The 23979-nt window shown below is 46.9% G+C and overlaps 2 protein-coding genes across 12 annotated transcripts in view; both read right to left on the bottom strand.

Annotated features, from left to right (window-relative positions):
• The window catches only part of GGACT (gamma-glutamylamine cyclotransferase), a 40548-nt gene extending 36391 nt beyond the window's left edge, over nt 1-4157 (bottom strand). For 4 of the 10 annotated variants that reach the window (XM_084767911.1, XM_084767916.1, XM_084767915.1 and 1 more), the window contains exon 1: nt 3780-3998. Coding sequence is in view for 1 of the 10 variants with exons in the window: in XM_084767909.1 (XP_084624035.1) it covers nt 4045-4070 (26 nt within the window). In the remaining 9 variants the exon portion in view is untranslated. Of the gene's footprint in view, nt 1-3302; nt 3322-3658; nt 3749-3779; nt 3999-4044 lie in introns of those variants that run through there. The other 6 variants (XM_084767912.1, XM_084767917.1, XM_084767909.1 and 3 more) reach the window with 5 other exon arrangements.
• An 8430-nt stretch (nt 4158-12587) lies between these two features.
• The window catches only part of TMTC4 (transmembrane O-mannosyltransferase targeting cadherins 4), a 60455-nt gene continuing 49063 nt past the window's right edge, over nt 12588-23979 (bottom strand). For both annotated transcript variants that reach the window (XM_084767904.1, XM_084767903.1), the window contains exons 15-18: nt 23023-23137; nt 21230-21342; nt 14804-14873; nt 12588-13888 (exon numbers count right to left, since the gene is read on the bottom strand). In XM_084767904.1, the coding sequence (XP_084624030.1) occupies nt 13740-13888; nt 14804-14873; nt 21230-21342; nt 23023-23137 (447 nt within the window). In that variant the 3' untranslated portion in view covers nt 12588-13739. The remainder of the gene's footprint in view (nt 13889-14803; nt 14874-21229; nt 21343-23022; nt 23138-23979) is intronic.

Here is a 23979-nt window from a genome sequence, read left to right as displayed (position 1 = left end):
AAGGTGTGTAGGTGGACCCAGATTGCTGTCATTCAAATGTTCCTCTCCTATGTTGGTGTCCCCAAAATTCACGTGCTAGAAAGTTAATCCGCAATATAAAAAGAGTGTTAAGAGGTAGCCGGGCATGGTCGCACATACCTGTGATCCCAGCACTCAGGGAACGCAGAGGCAGGCAGATCTCAGTGAGTTCGAGGCCAGCCTGGTCTACAAAGCAAGTAAGTCCAGGACAGCCAGGACTACACCGAGAAACCTTGTCTTGAAAAAACATCAACAACAAAGAGGAGCCTAAAGAGGTGACTCATGCAGTCCGCCCACACAGATGGATTAAGGCCGTTACCTCAGACCTGGGCTTCTCTGATAAACTAATCCAACCCTTTCCTTTCTCTTTCCCCATTGCCTTTCTACTGGGGCTGAGTAGATGGCACGGCGGTTAAGAGTACTTGCTGTTCTTCCAGAAGACCCCAGTTTGGTTCCCAGCAGCAGAGTTGGCCCAGTTCTTACAACCGCTGCTAACTCCAGCTCCAGGGAATCTGCCCTTATTGGCCACTCATGTACAGACACAGAGACACAACTGAGTACAGTAGGAGATCGAGGAATGAGGGGAAACAACACTAATTTTTATGTAATTTAAAAGACATTATGTCACTTGGACTGACAATGCTTCTCTCAAGATCCACAGACGATCTAACACCGCCCCCAACCCCGTGCCCCCAGCACCAAGCATGGGAAAGCCCCTTTTGAGCTGTAGGTCAGAAGAGCCCAAGAGACTCCAAAACAATACAGGCTCCTTCTGTTGCCTTTGGTTAAAGGTGAGTCCCTATGTATAAAGACATCACATACTTTTGACTCAGGATTCAGAGGAAGTGACCTGAAAGCCTCTTCCCTGAGGACTAGCTTTCATGGTGCCTAAAGGTGCCATGCAAGCTGCCAAGGGAGGAAGCAATGAAAAATGTCACCCACCTGACACCTCTGAACCACAACAATGTCCGACGGGCAAGAGACTCTCAGGGCGCAACAGTGGCACTCCTATCTTGGCAGTAACCAGGCTATCTAATCGGACTTAAGCAAAACCAACACCCAAACCCAGACACTCAGTATGTATCAGCCATGACTACATTTCGAGGGCAACTGCAGAGCTAGGTGCATACACAGACTTCAGGGCCTGCAAAGCTGGAGTTCATATTTGCCACCTTGACTGGGAAGGCCTACTAAATCCCTAGCCTAGCTTGAAAGAGACATTTATTTGCACAATATTTTACACAAACCCACATAAAAATTAGAGCCTTTTGAGGCAATCTGCTAAGAGGTGTGGTACTAGAAGAAAATATTCCTTCTTTGGAGGTATAAACCTAATGATTTAATGATTTAGAGAACTGTCTATACTATCTAGAATAAACTGCTTTACATCAATCACTTTTTTTTCCTTGCAATGTTGAGAGTAAAACCAGTATGGAATATTAATTCAGAACATGGCTGTTCTGGCAAAAGATCACATCCAAAAACCTCCTAGGTCTGTGTGATCTGGCTGGAATAAAAACACACCTATAATGCAGGAATTCTGAGTTCAGGTACAACCTTGTATAGAGCAAGTATTGGGTAAAGAAAAGCTTAGGTCCAGGCATGGTGGTACATGCCTTTAATCCCAAATGAAGGTATAATTAGTTTGTAGAAGGAAGCACTCATGTTTGAAAGTGATGTCTAATTGAGTGGCAGAAAAGGTGGTGAATCAGAGAAGATTTGACAGAATAGGATGCACCCAACTCTCATTAGAAGAGAAAGGAAAGGAAAGCTACTTAAGACACATTTCTGTTTTTGTTTTTTGAGACAGGGTTTCTCTGTGTAGCCTTGGGTGTCCTAGACTCGCTTTGTAGACAAGGCTGGCCTCAAACTCACAGTGATCTTCCTGCCTTTGTCTCCTGGCACAAGACAAAGTTTTATAGAGAGAGAACAGGCAATTTTACCAGGACAGTAATAGAGAGATGGCTTACAGAGAACGAACTCAGGTGAAGACAGAATGAGCCAGAAAACAAGGAGGCCAGAAAATTAGAGCCGATTACTGAATTAGTTTGAGGCCAGGCAGAGCAATTCCAGGGCCAGAGAGAAGCCAGATTAAATAAGTCAGCTGGGAGAGGAAACTGTGCCAGAACAGCTGAGCTGAACCAACCAGCCCAGAGCTCAGGAAGACCAAGTGAGAGTGAGCTTACTAAGCAGTGAGTCTCAGAGGCTGAGAACATTCTAGGCTTAGATTAGATTGTACAACTGCCAGAAGCTTCCAGGGCTCGGCCTAGATTAGCAGAAGGAAGCCTCCGAGACAACAATTGAGCCAGGAAAATAAAAGTTACTTAAAAAACAACAACAACAAACCCAAGACTGCAACTTCATGGTAAGTGCTGTCACTGAGCTAGAGTGCGTATCAGGTGCCACAGAAGCATGAGAACTATTAAGTGGCTACTTCTAGAGAAGCTTCCACATTTGGTTAAAAATTCTCCAACTGAAAATGAAAATCAGAACCTTGATTAAAAAAAAAAAAATAAGACAAGCAGAACGTATTGTCATAGAGCTGTTCCTTGAGGAGTCCAGTGTGGCCAGCTCTCCCTACACCCAGGTTCAGGCTCCTCAACACACCTGCACAGGTACAGCCTCCTCAACAAACACACCTGCAGAGGTACAGCCTCCTCAACAAACACACCTGCAGAGGCACAGCCTCCTCAACAAACACACCTGCACAGGTACAGCCTCCTCAACACACCTGGACGGAACTCAAAAGCTCTTACTAGATAAATAGAAAATTTCTTTTTGTTGTTGTTATTTTTTGATACAAGGTCTTACATAGGCCAAGACGGCCTGCTTCAGCCTTCTGAGTGCTAGGATTACAGACATAAGCCACCACTTGAACATGCACTATCCAAGATGACCACAAATCGCCTCAAGAAGGTTCCAGCTCCCCACCTCACGTATAAAGTGGCATTATACCACTGAGCTACATCCTAATCCCAATTTGGCTTGTTTTCCAGTGCTGGAGATCCAACCGTGGGTGTTTTGCATGCCAAGGTCATGGTTGGTAAACTTTACTAGTTTACGTAAAAAGTTCAGTACAAAAATCCACCGTAACTCTGCAAACTAAGACAAATGGTCTCCGTTGGGGAAGACTGGCCTGCTTACTTAGGGACTTGTGGGAGAAGGTACAGGAAAATGAGGCCAAACTGCAGGGCCCCTCACAGTTAGCACTTCAATTACAGGAACCAGGCCAGGAGAAAGCCTTCAATTACAGGAAAATAAGCACACATGTGTGCAAGACTTACGCCCGCCCCCATCAGGGGACATTCCAATTGATTCAAAGGTAGCTTCTATTTTTAACTCTTGGGTTCTTCCTGGGACCTCCAGCCTACTCTAAAACGGGCGGAGGCGGCGGCGGGGGGAGGGGGGGTTCTACTCCAATCTGTTTCCTTACTCCTTCAACATGAATAAACTGAGCTTGAGTTAAGCTAAATTAAAACACAGGCACACCCCTGATGGCTTTGAGTGAGACTGTGCCGTTATAACTGGCTGATAAGAGTGAAACAGCACCAGTAACCGAGGATAGAACCAAACGCAAGGCTCGCCAAAGAGACAGGTGAGTTATTAGCGGCTCCAAAAGAAACTCAGACCAGGAACTGACCAACAGAAGCTGGTTTTTGGATTGTTTCGAAGGTGTTGATCTCCTCACACATAACCCCAAAAATTAAAAGGCAGAACGTCTGATAACGGATAGCCTCATTCCACTTAGATCTTAAAACTACCTGCTGGAGCCATCAGTCCCACGAAGAGCGGGACAGGCTCCGCTTGGGCTGGCCTCTGTCTGCGTCCCCGACAGTTTTCCGGGGTCAAATGCGCGCCCCGCCCCGCGGGTTCCGCCTGGCGAGCCCGGCGTCCGCTGGGACTTGAGCGGCCGAGGCTGCGGGGCCCAGTCCCTCCGCGCCCCAGGCTCGCAGTCCCTCCGCGCCCCAGGCTCGCAGTCCCTCCGCGCCCCAGGCTCGCAGTCCCTCAGCCGCCTCAGCGCCTCACCTGCTCCGGGCCAGCAAGGGGATCATCAGGAGCACGGCCCACCGCGGAGCGGAAATACCCAGCTGGGCGGGTGCAGCACCCAAACTGCCCCGGGCGCCGCCCCCTGCAGGCCACGCCGCTCCGCCCACCCCGGGCGCCGCACGCACACCTGGCCGAGCCACACCTCTCCCGACGCAGACACCGATCCAAGACCACCTTCCTCTAAAGGACCGCGAGTTACCCCCACTCACAGACGCACACACAACCGCTCTTACTGGGTGGGCTCTACTCCAGGTTGGATCCAAACACACCTGAAACTTGTTACTTCAGAGATTCATAAACACAAAATTGGAGACAATCCCTCACATAAACACTCACATAAACACTTGAGATGACGTTAAATTCGGATAGATCTGATGAAGTCCCCACAGGACATTTTCGTGCATCACCAAGACCTCACTTTCATAATTAAAAAATAAGATGCCAGGCAAGAGATATCATATAGAAGTTTATTAAATGAGCATGGGGAGAGAAGGAAAGAGGCGGGGATGGGGAGGAGAGACCCCCCTCCACCCCCGTGCCAGGTAGGCAATGACATCACAGGGAGGCGGACTGAAGCAGAATCCTAACACACCTGCTCATGCACACATTACTTAGAGGATACCAGTAATGTAGCAATTCAGTCCGTTTACCAACTCTTTTTAGAAGATGTATTTATTATTATGTATACATTGCTCTGCCTACAGGCCAGAAGAGGGCATCAGATCACATTATAGATGGTTGTGAGCTACCATGTGGTTGCTGAGAATTTAACTCAGGACCTCTGGATGAACCGCCAGTGCTTTTAACCTCTGAGCTATCTTAACCTCTGAGCCATCTCTCTAGGCCTCCCCCCCCAACTCTTCTTTTTAAAACAAAACTTGTTTAGGAGCTAGGGGAAGGGCCAGCTTTCCCTCTGTATCCTACTCCCTAGGTCTGAGAGCCACAAAAGATGGATGACAACTAAAAGCTGTGGGCAACTTTTTCTCTAGGGATTTTCCTCATGGCAGAATGTCGGCAGACATGGCAGATTATATATATCTATATCTATATCTATATCTATATCTATATCTATATCTATATCTATATATATCTGGATCACGAGCTGAAAGCAATGTCCCAGAGATCGTGAGAGGTGAAAGGCCCATTGTCTCCTCCAAGGCACGAGTTAAGTCTGTGACTATTGATTCATTTCTTATCCCTTTGACTTGTTTGCCTATATGGAGTACTTGAAATTGTTTTGTATTCTTGGCTTTCATGTAGACATATCAAGAGATGCTGGAGAGCCTGTATGTTAAATAGATGTCCAAGTCCAGAAGAAATCTAATCGATCATTATAGTCACAAACTACTAACTTTATAGCAAGAGGACCATGTGAGAGGAGGTCTTAAAGGAGGACCTGAGAAGGGGACTAACAGGACACACATGACATCAAAGCGGATGTGTAGGGATGCGCGGGGGAGGAGTGGAGAAGGGGAGCAGTAAAAACACAGGATACATGAAAGTCTCACAGTGACTCACAGTGTGGTATGCTAATGTAAAACAGAAAGTTGATTTTTTAAAAAAGGTTAAAGGTCTAAGTATGCTTGAAGTCACTGGTTTACTGCAATCTTCTGTAGATGTTTTTTTTTATTTCCTCAAATGAGGGGATGAGGTGAAAGCTGTACCCAAGCTTTACAAACACATGACTTGGGCTGAGCCCAGAGCATTTCTATTGAACTATCCCCAGGCCCAGGCCTGGAACCTTCCGGCCTCCATACAATCTAATTTTCTGCAAGCCGGACCTTGAAGGCTTCAGCTTCCAGCCTCCTTCTGCTAATTTAGCCCTGGAATGTTCTCAGTCTCTGAGACTTACTGCTGAATAAGCTCACCCTTTCTAGTTCTTTCTGTGCTCTGGCTGTCTGCTTCAGCTCAGGTGAAAACGCCTCTCCAAGCTGACTGACTCAAACTGGCTTCTCTGTGCTTCTCACTGACTTGCTCTGCTTGGAAAAACTGCCTCTGAACTCCATGAACTGAACTGCACGGAACTGTACTGTACTCCCAAACTCCACTGTACTGTCTCCATGAACTCTCTCTCTCTCTCTCTCTCTCTCTCTCTCTCTCTCTCTCTCTCTCTCTCTCTCTCTCTCTCTCTCTCTCTCTCCTGCTGCTGCTCTTAAGTAGCTTCTCTTTCCTGTCTGTTCTCATGAGGGTTGGGACTATTTCTGACTCATCCTGTTAAATCTTTGTCTGCCCGTCAATGGTCTATATTCCAGCCAGAGGGATTAAATGTGTACTGTAGCACATATTTTTAAATCTACTGTATTGGAGTTTCTTACTCCTCCACCTCCCTACGGACCCCCCAACACTAGATAGGAAAGAAAGAAGGTTAGAGGGGAGAGGGGACACAGACCTGCTTAGACTTAATTCCTTGGTGCAGTCCCAATCTTTGTAGTCACACTATCTAGCAAACCAGCAAATAGCCAATGCATAAGCAGGACAAACCAGCAGCAGCCTTCTTCCTCCTCACACTCATTTTCCTCTTAGTGCTCTGGCATTTACACTCTCTCAGAGTCCTCAGAATTAAACTATCGACAGCTGGCAAAGACCACACCCCTCTCACAAAGACCTAGGTAGCTTCAGGGTAGCCATGTTGCAGGATTAAAATTTCTCTGCAATCTTCTCATTTCACAGTGGGGAAATTAATAAAACCAGTAGTGATCACATTGTATTTAGTGGAAGCAACTGAGGCACAAAGCAAATAAACAACTAAACCTCGGTTCCAGGTAAATATGGTGAGACTAGACTCATCTGCCTTTTACAGAACCACTGGATCTCAAACATAACGACTCATGGTGTCTTGCTTTGGGATCTATGGCTGTGAAGAGACACTATAATCATGGAAACTATGATAAAGGAAAACATTTAACTGGGGCTGGCTTACCGGTTCAGAATTTAGTCCATTATCATCATGGTGGGAAGCATGGCAGAATTCAGGCAGACACAATGTTAAGGAGGTAGCTGAGAGTTCTATGTCCAAATCAGCTGACAGCAGGAAGAGAGTGAAACACTGGGCCTGGCTTGAGCACCTGAGACCTCAAAGCCAACCCCCTGTGACACACGTCCTCCAACAAGGCCACACCTCCAATGACGCCACCCCGAGTCTACTAGTCACCTAATAAAAAGTACTCTGCCACCTTATCAGACAGCAACTACCACAAAAGAACGGCGGGGAAAGGACTGCTTGTTTTCCTGACAACACAGTCCAAGAAAGCTTACTTCCAAGAGGTAAACAGCTCAAATGGATGAGGAGGCTTTCAGTTCTTAAAAAATGTAATTTGGATTGCGGTTCCAGGGAAAAATCTGGGGAGGCATGGGAAGCCTACAGCAAGGCCAGGAAGTCCACTGTCAAACAGTGAGCCCCAAAGGACAGAAAGACGACTGAGTCTAGGACAGTCTGAAAGTCACTTATAAAGCTTTAAAATTACATTTATTATTTATGAATGTGTGTGGGTGTATGTATGTCACAGTGTACCTGTGGAGGTCAGCTCTCTCCTTCTACCAGGATCAAACCCAGGTTATAAAACTTGGCAGAAAGCACCTTTCCCTGTTGAGCGGTATTGACCCCAAATAACTATTTTGCCAAGAAGAGCAAGCTTGGGGCCCTCCTTGCTGCCTGCTCTTCACTCCTTCCTCCCTTCTCTCTTTCTTGTGTATTTATGTGAAGGTCAAAGGTTGATATTAAGTGTCTTCTTCACTCATTTTCCACCTTATGTTTTGAGGCGGGGTCTCTCAGTGAACTTGAAGTTTGCCTGCTTGCTAGACAAGCTAGCCAGCGAGCCTACAGGGCCCTCCTGTCTCTAGCTCTCTGGCACCGGGTGTGTAGGTACTGGTGGGCGCGCCTAGGTTTGTTTGTTTGTTAAGCATGAATACTAGGCATTGAACTCAGGTCTTCAAGCTTGCTCAGCAGACACTTCACTGACTGAGTCATCTTCCCTAGGCCCCACGGCCTTTTCCTTGCTGCAAAACATAGACTTATTATCACTTAACCTCTACAGACGTGGTGATGATTCTCTTTTCCTCCCTGTCTCTCTCCCTTTTAGCAGGGCGTCACTAAGCAGCTTAGGTTGACCTGGAACTTGCTCTGTAGTCCAGTATGACCTCCATCTTCCTGCCTCAGTCTCCCAAGTGCTGGGATTACAGCCTTGTGTCTCCACACCTAGCTTTGTTTATCTACCTTAAAAACATACACGTTCTTATATAAAAATCATTTTTAAAAAAACCCTTTAACATCATTTGTAGTTTTAAAAATTAAAACCAGGACTTAAGGCAACATTTTTGCTTAGATTCAGGTGGAACCATTTGTTTTAGAATTCTTCCTAGATGACTCCATGTAATTCACATGGTCTCATGGTGGGAGTCACTTATTGATCCTGGCCAGCAGTGAGCTCAGCTTTCTGGCCTCGCCTCCCAGCTAATGGTTTTATTCACTGCTGATTTTTGCCTGGATCAATTAATTCATCTGGGACAAAACCCAAACAAAGGATGATTTTTCAATCAGCATTCTTTCACCATTCATTATGAATAGCTCTGATTACTCCATCAGGAAGATTCATCTGCTCTGGATGTTGGCTCACCCTGCAACCTTGAGAGGCATGCTACGTCCAATTTTCTGACAGGTGTTTGAGTTGTCCACTCAAGAAAGCCCTAGGGAGAACAGTGAGAAGTACAGCCTTTGTGGATATCCGATAATGTTAAAAATTAGCCTAACTGCAATAATTAGATACAATAAATAATTTTTAAAAAAATAACCAAGCAGGGTGTGGTGGCACATGTCCCAGCAGTCAGAGGCAGAGGCAGACAGATTTCTGTGAGTTCGAGGCCAACCTGGTCTACAAAGCGAGTTCTGGGACAGCCAGGGCAGATATACAGAGAAACTCTGTCTTAGGTGGGTGGGGTTAAAAATAAAAACCCAGGCAAAATTTCTATGTTGGCACATATATTTGTGTCTTACTGTGCTCTAGAGGCACACTGCCCAAAAGGAATGTACAGTGACCACAGCTACAGTCTTAAATTGTTCGTTCTTGTGGTGTTGGGGCTCAGTCCTAGGGTGTGGTGCATGCTAGGCTAGCTAGCACTCTGCCACTGAGGCATGGCCACAGTCCACACAGGCACACTCTCAGTTCAGAAGCCACAGTTAAAAATTAAAATGGGAAATTAATCACTGATGGTTTGTGTTAGTCCCAAGCAACCATCCTCTGATGGCCACCGAGACAGATCCAAGGAGTAACAGAGTCTATGAATGCTAAAGGGACCTCGTCAATGCCCTCTCATCTTATATTTCCTGGGCCTACGTCATCTCTGGCACATAGTAGCTATGGAATTTAAATGAGAATGTTCCTGTAGGCCCAGGTGTTTGACTACTTGGTCCCTAGTTGGCAGCACTGTTTGGGCAGGCTTAGGTGGCATGGCCTTGCTCAAGGAAGTATGTTACTGCTGGCAGGCTAAGGTTCCAAGACTTTCACCACGCCCAGTGTGCCCTCTCTGCTTTGTGCTTGCTACTGGATATGTGAGCCCTCAGCCTCCGCTCCGACATAACGGCCTCCCTCTGGAACCACAAATCCGAATAAATTTTCTTCTGTAAGTTGCTGTGGTCATAGTGGTTTTTTTGTTTGTTTGTTTGTTTTTCATAGCAATATACAAGTGACTGACACAGTTGGCACTTTTTTTTTTTACTGACTGAATGAGGGAATACATGCATTTAATGCTAGCTCTGCCTCTCCTATAGATTCTTTAAACAAACAAACAAACAAACAAACAAACAAACCCCACTCTGCCGTTTGTCATTTATTTCAGGGTCCACTGAGCTGCTCATCTTCTTACAAAAACAAATCTTATGGCTTACTTCAAATCTGAGAAATGAGTAGCCTAATGTAAATCAATTGCCTGGGGTGTTACACGGGGAGAACCAAGACACCTGTGTGGGTCAATCGCCTCCAGATTCAAGCAGGTTGGACAAGACGCGGCGTCCAAAGCGTTGATGCTGGGTTAAAGTCTTCTGTATGACATTTCAACCCTGTAACTTGAAATCATATGCAATGAGCTTGCTATGAGTTATGAGACCTGCAACCAGAGGGCCCTGGAAGGGTTATGCTGTGCCTGAGGGGATGGAATTTAGAAAGAATGTACGCCTGCCTCTAAGCTGAAACAAACCTGAGGGAGGGACCAGGTAGACTGCCTGCAGTAACATGCTGACCTGATGGGGGTGGGGGGGTTGGGGGTGGGGGAATAAACCCAAGGAAGTGAAAGGGCTGGGATCAGACTTCCTCATGTTTAAATGCCACCCCCACCCATCATTCACAATCAAAGCATTAAAATAAAAAAGCTATTAGCCAGGTATGGTGGTGCATGCCTGTAATCCCAGCTAGTTCAGAAGCTGAGGCAGGGGATCCTGGGTTTGACTAGCTGGGCTGTGTGGCAGGAGCCTGTCTCAAAGCACACATACACGAACATAGGACTACTAGGCTAAGGAGAGGTTCCTGGAAGCCAGCCTTCCATGGCAGTCTTAGGATAAACAAGACACACCACAGCCGTCTGAAGACAGGAAGAAAAGGAAAAGAGCCCACATAATGGGCCTCCCAAAGTCTGCAGCCGTGAAATGCGTCCTGGAGTACTATCCAACTGCATGACCGTTTTCTCTGAGAAGAAAACAGCTGCAGAGGGAATCCTGACAGACAAAGCAGCAGGAGGTCAGGGGATTTGTTCGGTGGGGACCAGATCCCACATCTTTATTGGACGTGAGAGTTTATCAGTAGGAAGGGAAAAAATACGGTTCCTAAAGGAGCTTTTAGAAGAAATAATTTTTCTTTACTCAGAACCAAATCAAATCAAACCAACTCCCCCCAAAACAAAACAAAACAGTAACAACAAAACTCAAACCAGGTAGCATTAAAAAAAAAAAAGCTATGTAGCATACATCTATTTCTGCCAAGCTATGCCCTACAGGGCGATTAATAACACACCCCATATAAATTGTTAGCGTTGTTTGGGGGCCATTTAAAGCAATGTTTGAAACCTAACACCTTCTTTGCTGACATATTTCAACTACTACAATTTACAACCTCTAGTCTACAAGTCTACCCAGCCCTGCTCCGTGAAAGTGAGAGCAGGCATTTCCATTGCTTCTGGCCTGTACTGTCAGGTTGTGATCTACAGTATACAGACACCACTATAACCTGAAGATTCCTGTTTGGAGCCCAGCGTGGTGGGGCACGCCCATGATCCCAGCACTCTGAGAGGCAGAGGCAGTCTGATCGATGTGAGTTCGAAGCCAGCCTGGTCTACAAAGTGAGTCTAGGACAGCCAAGGCTAACACAGAGAAATCCTGTCTCGGAAAACAAACAAACAAACAAAAAACAGAAAAGAAAAATAGATAAAACAAAACAAAACAAAAATTCCTGTTTGGTCATCAACCAAAAGGCAAACCTCTGGGGACATCTGTGAGGATTTCCTTGCCTAAGCTACCTAAAGTGGGAAGCTCCATGCTAAACGCGGGCCTAATCCTGCAGCAGCCCAACTGCAAGGAGGTCCAGCGGCAAAGCTTTTGCTTTGCTTGCCTTTGCATCTTGATGACAAGTTCATCTACCATGCCTGCCGCCGAAGCTGCCTTCCTTCCCTGATACCAGAACCCAGTTTCTTTAGCTTGACAATGTGGGCTTTAGACCAGCGGCTGTCTAGGAATTCTCCTGGCCTTCAGCATCAGAGCGAGGCCCTGAGGGTCAGCTTCGTGGACCAAACAGCAACAGTTCTCAGTCTCTCTTATTTTGAAGACTGTCATTGTTGGACAACCTAGAAAGTACAGCATAAACCAATCTAGTAACCTTTTTGGTATATAAACACACACACACACACACACACACACACACACACACACACACACACTCACTCTACTGGTTTTGCTCCTGTAGAAGACCCTTGACTAACAGACCTGTCGTTTTTTATTTTTAAACTGTGAGACAGGGTCTCACTAAGCTGCCCATTGCGGTCTTGAATTCACCCTGTTACCTAGGCAGGCCATGAGTCTGTGATTCTTCCAAGTATGGAAATTACCAGCAAACACCACCAGGACTGGCTCCTGTCCACAGGCGGGCTCTTCCCCCTGCTTTTAGCTAAAAATGGAAGTTGTACTCTAAAATCTTCCAATATGGATCTATGCCCCTCATTATCTGAACCTCAAAATAACTTCATAATGTAACTAAAAAAACAAACAAACAAACAAACCAGGCCTGTGATGGTTAATTCTTTTTGTGAACTTGGCCAGATGCAGAGCCTGTGCACCAGGAAGGGTGTTTTCAGAGGCTCGGCAGAGGTGGTAAGAGCCAGCACAGGTGTGAGCGGCGTGCACAGGCTGAGCCCTTCCGCCCGCACACTGTTCTCAGGTGTCCTGTCACAGAAGTAAGAAAGGGACGAAATCGTACACAAGTCATACACTAGGAAAGAACCGAGTGCACTGCAAGGAGAACAAAGCACTCACTCTGACGAAAAGCTAGAACTGTTCAGTGCCAGTTTATGTGATAATTTTTACTACGTAAGAAATTACAGAGGTTGAATAAATTATCAGGTCAACAGTATATAAAGAACAAACTAAGTAAACAAATTGTTGAGATCTAATAAGACAAGTAAAAACAACCCAATTTGTAGGAATACCACACAATCCCGAGCTATGACTTCTTTTGGATGGGAATTTATCTTTTTGCAGTTTTCTGGATGGAATAATGTCTGTAAGCACATTACGTGAAAGGGAATCCCATCTCCTAGCTGAAAACATGAATCCACAGCATACATGGACAGGTAGCCCTCTGAACACTGGACAGATCGAAGGCCAGGATGTGAGGCAGCCTAAAGCACGGGCTGGAAAACTCTACCAACAGTGGCAGCTTTCTGTATAATATTACCCTGTGAACTAAAATTACACATGTTGGAGAATACATATACACACCAAAAAAGCATGGGAGTCTATACCTTCTATGCACTCCCTGTTTTTCTCCTATGAGAGAAAAAATATACAGATATACCAGACATTAAAATGTTCCCTTATTCATTCCATTATTTATCCCGTTCAACACAAAAACGTGAATAATTTCTTACAAACTTCAAGTTATAGTTGCAAAAAAAAAAAACTTAAAAAAAAACCCCAAATCCCAAATCTCAGTTTACTCTTTCTTATTATTAAATAAACATGCTAATATACGACACATTTGATGCTGACGTAAGCTGCAGGAGTCAGCCATGTCTAGGTCCCACCCCTCATTACGACAATCGCACTCAAATGCAGATTTAACACTAGCAAAGCTCACTTAAAATAATTTCCCCCCTTTTTTCTGTTTAGGTTTTTTTTTTTTGGTTGTTTTGTTTTGTTTTTTAAAAAGGCTTCATTTTGGGATTTGAGAATTACATCTGGGTTGTGTGAAAAAATACAATTTCAATGCAAAAAAATCCCATCAAGCATTCAGGAGTGTATTGCTGGTGCTAGTGATTCTTTTTGCATGTCTTTGTTTTCATAAGAGAGAAAAAAAAATAATAACGGTAGAAAGAATAAAAACAAATATCTGAGATTTTAAAATGGCGAAACATAAACACACAAACTGAACAGAGGCCTCATGCGCACAACGCACAGACTCAGAATCCCAAGGAGAAGGTCAGACATCTTTCTTCTGCGCTTGCTCTAGCTTTCTTCTCAGCAGACTGTAGTTCTCCCTGGTGCCCGCTGCCACGGGGTCAAGCTGCAAGGAGATCTCATAGTGTCTCTTGGCTGCGTCCAGATGTCCCCAGCGGTGATAAAGCACAGCTGAAAAAGCAGGAGGTGAACTTGGTTGGAATCGCTTCTGACTAACTTGCGAGATTCCTAAACACAGGCACAAAGAACTATTGCGAAGCCTTTACAGAAATCGCTGCTTAAAAAAAATAGTTTGTACTGGAAAACTTTATTTATTGTAATAATACACCCTGGGGAGTGTCCCCTGGGCCCCTGCCTGTTACTCATGGGTTTCTTCTTATCATTAGACAGGATTCACGTGCTTGCGGAAATGTTATTTAAAAAAAAAAAAAGGCACGTGGCTGTTTCAGTGCTGCTGTGAGACTTCTAGCCAGTCAGCACTGTACAGAGCCTGGGCCATGCCAAAGTCCAGTCATGCACTGTTTTATTCCTTATAAAGAAGCCCACAACTCATTTTATTTTTTTTTAAATTTATTTATTTATATTTTAATGATTATCTTGCCTGCAGATATGTATGTGTATCACATGCGTGCAGTGCCTGGTGCCCATGAAGGCCAGGAGACATCAGACCCTCTGAACTGGAGGTACAGATGGTTGTGAGCCTCCACGTGGGCGCTGGGAACCAGATCTGGGTCCTCGGCAAGAGCTGCCAGTGTTCTTAACTGCTGGGCAATCTCTGTGACCACAATCATTTATTTTATGTGGATGTTTCCATATACATTTGGTGAAATAACAACTGTGCTTTTCATGAAGTAAATACAGGGCCTCATGTTAGGCCAGGCTCTACACTGAGCCGTAGCATCAGCCCAGTTTTAAAAAAAATCATTTTGAGACAGGGTCAATACACATTACTTTTCAAAAATTACTTTTACAAAAGATTATATATATGTATATAATATAATATGTATTATGTGGTATGTATGGTTATATATATATATATATAAACAACAGAATTTCAATAAAATTCAAATGAAAAAACTTTCTTACCCAAATTACCATGGTAACTTGCAACATTTGGGTTTGCTTTAATTGCCTTGAGGAATAACGCTTCAGACTCCTGAAAAACAAACCCCACACAGAGGAAGGTGTTACACACGGAGCAAAGACTACGACCGTGTCCCTTCTAGCATTACTGCTTCGTGTCACCAGGTCCTCTCCAGAAATAGCTTTGCTGAAACGGGGGCTAGAGGAGCTAGCAAGGAAGGGGCAAGTGGTAGCAGAACGCAGCGGTGACCGAACGGGATGACAGAGCCTGTGAGCTCCCCTCACAAGTGGCTGGGATCTCGCAACCTAATTCAAATGACTCGATTCAAGGTTCGATGAAGGAAGAAGGAGACAGAGGAGGAGAGACAGGAGCAGCTGAGGACACCCATGAAAGCAGCATGCCCAACCTGAACTGACGGCCTCGGCTGCAGAGACTCTCAAGGCAGGGTGTGCACACCCCAGAGACCCAGAATGGCCTTGGTACCCCAGATGATGTAGTATCCTTCTTTCAGTTCAATTAGCGTAGAGAACAAGGAAGAAACAGGCACTTAGGATGGGAGCCATCCAGTACGGTGGACGACTGTGACCAAACAATTTTGGCTTCTCGCATGGACATGAGCTCTCTGAGTGGGCTTTCTGCCTTTCTGTCTGCACTTGGCAAAGGGCAGGAACAGCAGCATCTTCGCCATGGGAAAGCCCACAGGAGTCCATGGGATAGCCCACAGGAGTCCTGGGAAGCACACTGGGTATCTAGGTGGACAGCCCTGAACTCACAGGGCTCAGAGAACCTGGCATGGAGAAGCACTATTGAAAAGAGACTGAATAAAGCATGGGTCTGACATGCAGGTGCTGTGGGGAGCCAGTGCCGACACACACCAGCCCCAGAAGCCGAGATCCGACACACACACACCAGCCCCAGCAGCCGAGATCCGACACACACACCAGCCCCAGCAGCCGAGATCCGACACACACACCAGCCCCAGCAGCCAAGATCCGACACACACACACACCAGCTCCAGCAGCCGAGATCCGACACACACACCAGCCCCAGCAGCCGAGATCCGACACACACACCAGCTCCAGCAGCCGAGATCCGACACACACACCAGCTCCAGCAGCCGAGATCCGACACACACACCAGCTCCAGCAGCCGAGATCTGACACACACACCAGCCCCAGCAGCTGAGATCCGACACACACACCAGCTCCAGCAGCCGAGATCCGACACACACACCAGCTCCAGCAGCCGAGATCCGACACACACACCAGCTCCAGCAGCCGAGATCCGACACACACACCAGCTCCAGCAGCCGAGATCTGACACACACACCAGCCCCAGCAGCTGAGATCCGACACACACACCAGCTCCAGCAGCCGAGATCCGACACACACACCAGCCCCAGCAGCCGAGATGTCTCTGGAGAGACCTGGGATTTGCCCAGCGTTTTAGATAAGCTACAGAACAACCCAAACAAACCAAAAGGGAAGATTTTTAACCAGCTATGCTTTCCGGGTGACTTTTGAACATTTTCACTTAACACCTAAAACTGCAGAAGCTAAGAGAGCCAGAGAGGATGAGAATCTACCCTGAGATGCTCTGAGGCCTCACAGTGGATCCCTGGAGCGGACGGCCCCAGGGATGGGCGGCGCCTTCCAGGGGCTCCTGCAATCTCATTTTCATAACTGCTCAAATGTCAAGGCCGCGGCTGTCCCAGGGTGATGACTGGGGAGACGGGAGGAGACAATGTACTGACTGTGGCCAGGGGCTTGAGGGTCACACGTCTTGACGGGGACCAGAAGACAAAAGAAGAAGCCTGGGTCAAGTTTCCAAGGCTAGAAATAGAAACACTGCAGCAGGTTAACACGAAGGGTGTGTGTGTGTCCCCAGAAAAAGTAGGTCTGAGGGCCTGTGAGTATGGGCACAGTCTACTGCCTCAGGAAGTGCTTCAGCAGCCCTGGTCTGCATCTGAGCCTCAGGATGAGCATGGGCCTAAAGGTGTTCAAAGCTCCTGGCTGCTCATCCATCCCATCTGCTTCGAACGGCCCAGCCCCAGAAGCAGTGACTGTATAAAGTGGTCCATGGGGAGATCTGGATGCTTCCAGCCCAGGCCAATGTGCTGGTTTGTACCAATAAGGAGAGTGATTCATCCCTTATTTAAAATGGGAGATTTCTGTTTGTAAACACAAAGGAAAAGTAACAACACAGTCTTCCAAGTACATTGTACACTGCACTTAACACAGGTTTAGAGCTGGAAACGGCCTTGCAATTTGGGTCTTTTTAGAACAAGTGGAGATCTGGATAAAAAGGACCTGGAAGGCAAAACACAATGGAAGTATTCCTTAAGCCTAAGTCCGTACGCTCTGATGGGGTGTCTGTCAGTACGCTCTGATGGGGTGTCTTGTCTGTCTGTACGCTCTGATGGGGTGTCTGTCTGTCCTAAGGGCCATCTCACATCTTGCATGGCTCAGGGAAGGGAAGGGGCCAGTCTGATGTGAAGTTTATTTATTTATTTTTTTGTTTTTGTTTTTTCAAGACAGGGTCTCTCTGTGTAGCCTTGGCTGTCCTGGACTCGCTTTTTAGACCAGGCTGGCCTCGAACTCACAGCGATCTGCCTGCCTCTGCTTCTCAGAGTACTGGGATTAAAGACGTGTGCCACCATGCCTGGCCCTGATGTGAAGCTTAAGCCACAGCACAGCAAGGGCGCCTTCCTTCCGGTTCACTTAGGCAAAAGTCAGCACGACTGGCAGCTCGTGGCTCACACATGGTCTCCCTTCAAAGTGGTCAGGGCAGCCCAAGGCTCAGCGCCTGTGCCTGGAACAGTTAAGTAAACCTTTCCCTCTCCGCCTACCTTACGGTTCTAGTAATGACATGATATTACCCTTTTAAACACTCTCGTCTGTGTTTAAAATATATTCAAAGGGCTGGAGAGATGGCTCAGCAGCTGGGACACACTTTTACACAGAGAACCCAGGTTGGATCCCCAGCACGTTCATGGCTTCTCCCAACCATGCCCAATGAATATGATGTCTTCTGGCCTTCATGAGCAATGCACACATGGGGTGCACAGATGCACATGCAAGCAAAACACACATACACATAAAACACAAAGGTTAAATAAATTAACAAAGAAGAACTCGGGAATGGTGGCACACAACTGTAATCCCAGCACCTGGGGAGGCAGAGGCAGAACTCTATGAGTTCGAGGCCAGACTGGTCTACAAAGCGAGTCCAGAACAGCCAGGGATACACAGAGAAGGTGCCCCCCGCTCCCCATCCCCCTGTGCCACCAATCGCCCCTGTCCCCCCACCCTGGCAAAAAAAAAAAAAAAAAAAAAGAGAAAGAAAGAAAGGAAGAAAGAAAAATTTAAAGAGAAGCACCAGCTGGGTGTAGTGTGCACACCTGTACGCTCAGGTACTTGGAAGGCTGAGGCAAGAGGACAGAAGAGTGCCAGGCTTGCTATATAACAAAATATAGTGAGACTCAGTCTCTTAAATAAACAGTTAAAGCAAATAAACCAGGTAGAACCTATGTGAGTAAAATCAAAGAATTCTTAACAGCGTGACAAGTACAACCAGAGTTTGGGAAAACACTCATTGTGACCTGCTCTTAAACCCCAAGGCAGTGATCCGAGCCATGCCGAGAGGGAACGGCTGGGAAGCACCACAGTAAGAGCTGAACGCAGCCTTGCTCTTCCTCGTTAGTCCTGAACTGGAAATTTATATAAAACTTAATAGTTTTAGAATGATCTATAAAGATTCATTTGATGATCATTAAACTATGCATGTGTTTACCACGCAACTGATGCAAATTCCACCCCCACGCACGCTCTCCTGCTCTGCAGCCTTCTTCTATCTTCATCTTCACTTCATACAAGAACAAACTGAGGCACGGACAGGTGACAACACATTTTCTGTACACCCAAGCTGCTGGCAGGCTGCTGAAGCCTGCATCCTGATGCCGATGAGGAACTCATCTGGCCATGTCAGGGCTGAACCCTGAGACCCCGAATCTATCCCAGCAACATATGTAACCCCAGCAACTACACCCGCTAGCGTGATGTTTGGGAGGCAGAGACAGGAGGATTCCTAGGTCTCTCTGGCCAGTCAACCTGGCTGAAGCACTGAGCTCCAGACTCAGCTCAGACTCTCACAAGGTTAGACCGTGACGGAGGAAGCTGCCTTACATCAGCCTCTGGCTCCAGGCACACACCTATGTGTGAACACATGCCTGCATGTGTACATGTATGCATGCACCAAGCAAGAAAATGACAGTCACAAGGTGTGGACACATGACAAGTTGTCCAGAGCACAGGCTCTCAATCCCTGGACCCCAATCCTATAACTAAGTCACCATTTCCCTGTTTCCCTATGGATCTGCCCAGGGCTCTGTCAGGAGACAGGAGACAGCCAACATCACACAGGACAGAGTACCCTGCAGGCTAAGGACAAAAGATACTCTCTTCCTACTGTGACAGAAAAGCTACACAAATGTTTATGTTCCAAATCTGTAACTTAAAACACACACAAAAGGAATGTATTGGATGCTGGCTCCAGGGCTGGACTTGGCTGGCAAAGTCCCATCCTGCTCCCTGCTGGTAGCTGCCCAAGAGCTCAAAGTGAGCTCCTTATTTCAGATTTCATTTTGTTTCCTTATCACAGGCTCAGCACTCTGGCCTTGCTCATTAGTATTAAAAGAAAAAATGTGTACAGGTGTGGGCAACTGATTGCGCCATTCCGCTACGTGGAATACTTTCTACTTGTAGATGGGGTGGGGGCGATGTGAACAGGGAGCCAAATGAACCGAGGGCTCTGTTCCCATAACAGAATCGCTCCTCACAGGCCGCGGAATGATAGAGCGATCAATACAGCGATCACAGAATCCGCATCTTAAAGAGTACTTGCTGTAGCTGGGTCGATGGAAGACGGAGACTCCTGACCTGTTCTTGCCGACAACCACACACCTTCTCCCAAGGAGAGGTACAAAAAAATGAAATGAAACATCTTAGAAAGCCTTTTTTAAAGACACAAGCCAGGACTAAAAATGTATACTGAGACCTAAATTCACCAGCATTCAAAGCCAATAGAAACACGTTAAACAGTTCACAGGAAATTAAACCAATAATGATGTCTATTGAATACAAGGAAATGACAGTAGGGAAGTAGAGTTCTCTAAAGAAAAAAAGTAATCACTACTGTTAATCTTCACATCACATCCATGGCCTCAGGGTATTAAAAATAAAACATAGCTGCTATAATTCCGAAATAAAATCATCCAGAATAAAATGTTAATATGAAATATTAATAAAATACTAATTAGCATTTTAACTAGTAACCCAAACATCTATCCACCCACAACCCTGGAGTATTTCTTCTTCCAAAGGCCATGGGACTGCTACTCCAAGTATTTCCACGGTATGTCTGTGTGCGGGTGCCCACTCCAGGCCCATTCTCCTGTGGAGGAATCTGTGTTGGCAAGCTCCCTCAGTAATCAGTGTGGATGACCCATCCATGGACCCACAGTTCTCTAAGGTTCACAGGAAGTGAGGTCTAGCCACCTACCTCCTACTCTTGAAAACCTCAGTGGTGGTGTGTGCGTGCATGCACTCATGAGTGTCTGTGTGTGTGTGTGTGCGCGCGTACACACACACAAACACACACACACACACACACACACACACACACACACACACACACACACACACACACGGAGGTCAAGTCCAGGGCCTCATACATCCTAGGCAAGCATTCTACACTGAGCTCCATCTTTTTCATTGGTCAAAAAACTTCTAGGGTTGGGCTGGAGAGGCTCAGAGGTTAAGAGCACTGGCTGTTCTTCCAAAGGTCCTGAGTTCAACTCCCAGCAACCACATGGTGGCTCACAACCATCTATAATGAGATCTGGTGTCCCCTTCTGGCTCTGGCGTGCAGGCAGAACACTGTATACATAATAAATAAATCTTTAAAAAAAAAAAACAAACTTCTAGGGCTTTGCTGATGGTCTACTTTAGAGAAGGAACCTAGCTATATAAAATGCAAAGGACAGCACCCACAGACAACCCAGTACTCCTCCCTACTGCAAGGGTCAGGGTCAGACTCTTCCTGTGGAGGAGGGGAGCGCCCCAGGAGGGATGTGCTGAGTTGTCTTGACCCTTGACCCATGCCATGTGTCACAGGAGCCCAGCACCTCCTCCTGGTTACACTCTCTTCGGGCTTCTGTTCCCTCTACACTAGAACAAGCCGGCTTCTGAGGAGAAGGACACTGGGTTTGACCCCACATGCTATCTAATGTCTTCAGGAAACAATTGGACCAAGAATTTCCCTGGTGCCCAGGCTCTGCCCTAACTCTCCACAGAAGCGGGCATGAGAACCTGATGGCTCCTGTGAGCTGCTGCACTGACTGCAAATCACAGGGGCCTTGGTTTACCCACCTTGTATTTCTGGGATTTCCCCAGAACGTTTGCCAAGGAAAACATAAGAGAGTGGTCATTAGGGATTAGCTCCAGTGCCTCTCTGCCGACCGCTTCCGCCTGGGCTAAGTTACCTGGGAGGAGGAACGAAAACCACATCAATAGCGTGCTCGTGTCTTCGTCTCTCTGGAGCGGGGCCCGCGTTCCTTACACACAGTCATGCACACACCATTTGAGAAGACCCAAGGACAGAATGTGAAGACGCACCCACCGCAACCGGGTGAGCCGTCAAGACGTGGCGACTCCACACCACTCCAACCCAAGAGGTACAGACTCTTTCCCGACAGTTTAGAAAACCATGTTTAATTTTTCTTCCAGGCATCGGTCATACCCAAGCAAAGGAACACGAACTTAAGCATTCTCCCACCCAAGTATTTGTCTCAGAAAACAAGTGTTTATCTCCTCTCTACGTGGGCTAGACGGCTTACTAGCTTTCAGTTCTGTCAAAGTACCACCAAGGTTCATTAGGCACAGTTGGGTTTTTAAAAAGAAGGCAGGAAGGGCTGTGGATATAGCTCACTTAACAGAGAACTTGCCTGCCACACCCAAGGCCCTGGGATTGATCTCTAGTATGGTAAGACAGCAAAACAAGGTGAGCGGAATACCCGCCTCCCCTGACTGGTTGACTCTGGTCTACTACAGGCTGAGAAATCAGAGCAAGTCACCAGCATTGTATCTTCACTGGGAATCCACTGCTCTGAGTACAGACCTGAAAGCAGATCCGATGTGGACCAGCACCTCCCATGCCATCCACCCACAAGTACTGCTCACACCAGGTGTCTCCAGCGTGCTGAAGGGTGGTGACATGGCTAGGCGACGGGACTTCAGGCCAAACAAGACCTGATCACACACCCCTCCTCTACTGCCCAGCAGTAACTCTAAGTCCAGTATGATTGCCATCACATTACGACCAGCTATGGTAGAGGAAAGCTCATTTTCTAGTTGGACAGACATTGGGATGATTGTGTGCACTGAGGGTGTTGCGTGTCTACTTACGTGATGAGAAGTCGGCATCAGCTGTCTTCTTCAAGTGCCATCCACTTTATTTTTTGAGACAGGGCAGGGCTCTCACTGAACTTGGAGCTCACTAATTTGGTTAGTCTAGCCGGCTAGTGAGCCCCTGGAGAGCTACTGTCTCTATCTCCCCAGTGCTGGGGTTACAGGTATCTACCATCATGGCTAGGCTTTTTATGTGGGTAGAGAGGGTTGTACTAGGTCTTCATGTTTGCACGGCAAGCATTTTACCAACTGAGCCATGGCCCCAGTCCCCAGAAGGATATTTTTGTTAACACCAAGTAGCCAAGACTGATTCATTTCTTCCTCCCTTCCGCCCTCCCCCACTCCCTTCTTTCATTTCTTAGAGTCCCACTATGGCTGGGTAGTGGCGCACACCTTTAATCCCAGCACTCGGGAGGCAGAGGCAGGTGGATCACTGTGAGTTTGAGGCCAGCCTGGTCTACAAAGTGAGTCCAGGACAGCCAAGGCTACACAGAGAAACCCTGTCTTGAAAAAACAAAAACAAAAAAGCAAGAGTCTCACTACGTCAACCTGGCTGGCCTTAATCTCAGGGATCCGCCTGCCTCTGCCTCCCAAGTTCTGGGATTTAAGGTGTGTGCCCACCACCGCCATCTTATTTTTCAAACTGCAGGAGTAACGTTGGTCTATGTGCGCTGACTAGCCTGTGGGAGTGGCATGCCCTGACTGGCCCACAGAGCTGGACGGTGGACACCGTCTCGGCATCTCCTCCTCTGCACCTGTGTTGTCCAGAAGTATGATCATGTTGTTCCATGCCAGGCTGTGCTCCGGCTTCAGTACAGTGGCGTTTCTCCACGCGTTCAATGCATCCACGTGGCGATTTAGATCTGCATACTGAAGACAAAGGGCCCCAAAGTAAATGTTCCAATTCCTCTGCCTTCGACCCTCTCTATGATAGTATCAACAAGACGAACAAAGCCCCACAAAACAATCAAGAACAAGCACGTAACTCACTCATGGAGCCTCTCATTCTGCCTGTCACCCCATGTAACTGAAAAAACAACACCGGCGATGTAGATGCCATCAGGATCCCACCCTCACAGAGGCAGCAACTAAGACAACAGGGGAACCAGTGAGTTGCTCAGCCACACATCCAGAGATAGAAGGTCAGGAGTTAGGACTAGGTGGCCTGGGTCCTGAGCCAAGAAACTACTCGGTCTGTCTGTCTGTTTGTCTGTCTGTCTGTCTCTCTCCACAAGGGCCCCTGTAATCTCTAGTGAGAATTCTGGTTATGTGAATATGTTTTTTGTTTTAATCCCAGGTGTGGGACATGGGGCTGCCATTGTCCATGGCAGCTGACTATGATTTGCCTCGCGCTCTAGCAGGGGCGTGACTTTACCAGCTGCAGATGGTTTGTGTTCGCAATTCTGAGGACTCTTGAGAAGGTATAGAAATGTCAGAGCTCTGAGGGGGCCTGCGGAGGCTGCTGCTTCCCCTGAGTTGCTGGATTGCTGGTTGGAGATGAAGATGAAATTTTCCCCAAGGAACTTGATGCTCTGGATCAGCAGGAAGCAGATTAAGGGTATCAACGCCTCTCTCCCCTCTAACCTTCTTTCTCTCCTACCTGTTGTTGGGGGGTTGGAAGGGATGGGCGTGGTTTAGGAAAGTAGGAAAACCAAACCCAATACATAGCCAAGGAATCCAGTTACAAATCTTTGATAAAGTATTATCTAGAA

The sequence above is a fragment of the Acomys minous genome (assembly GCF_964271855.1).
Source record: "Acomys minous genome assembly, chromosome: 18".
Lineage (NCBI taxonomy): Eukaryota > Metazoa > Chordata > Mammalia > Rodentia > Muridae > Acomys > Acomys minous.
This window is presented reverse-complemented; position numbering and strand designations above follow the sequence as displayed.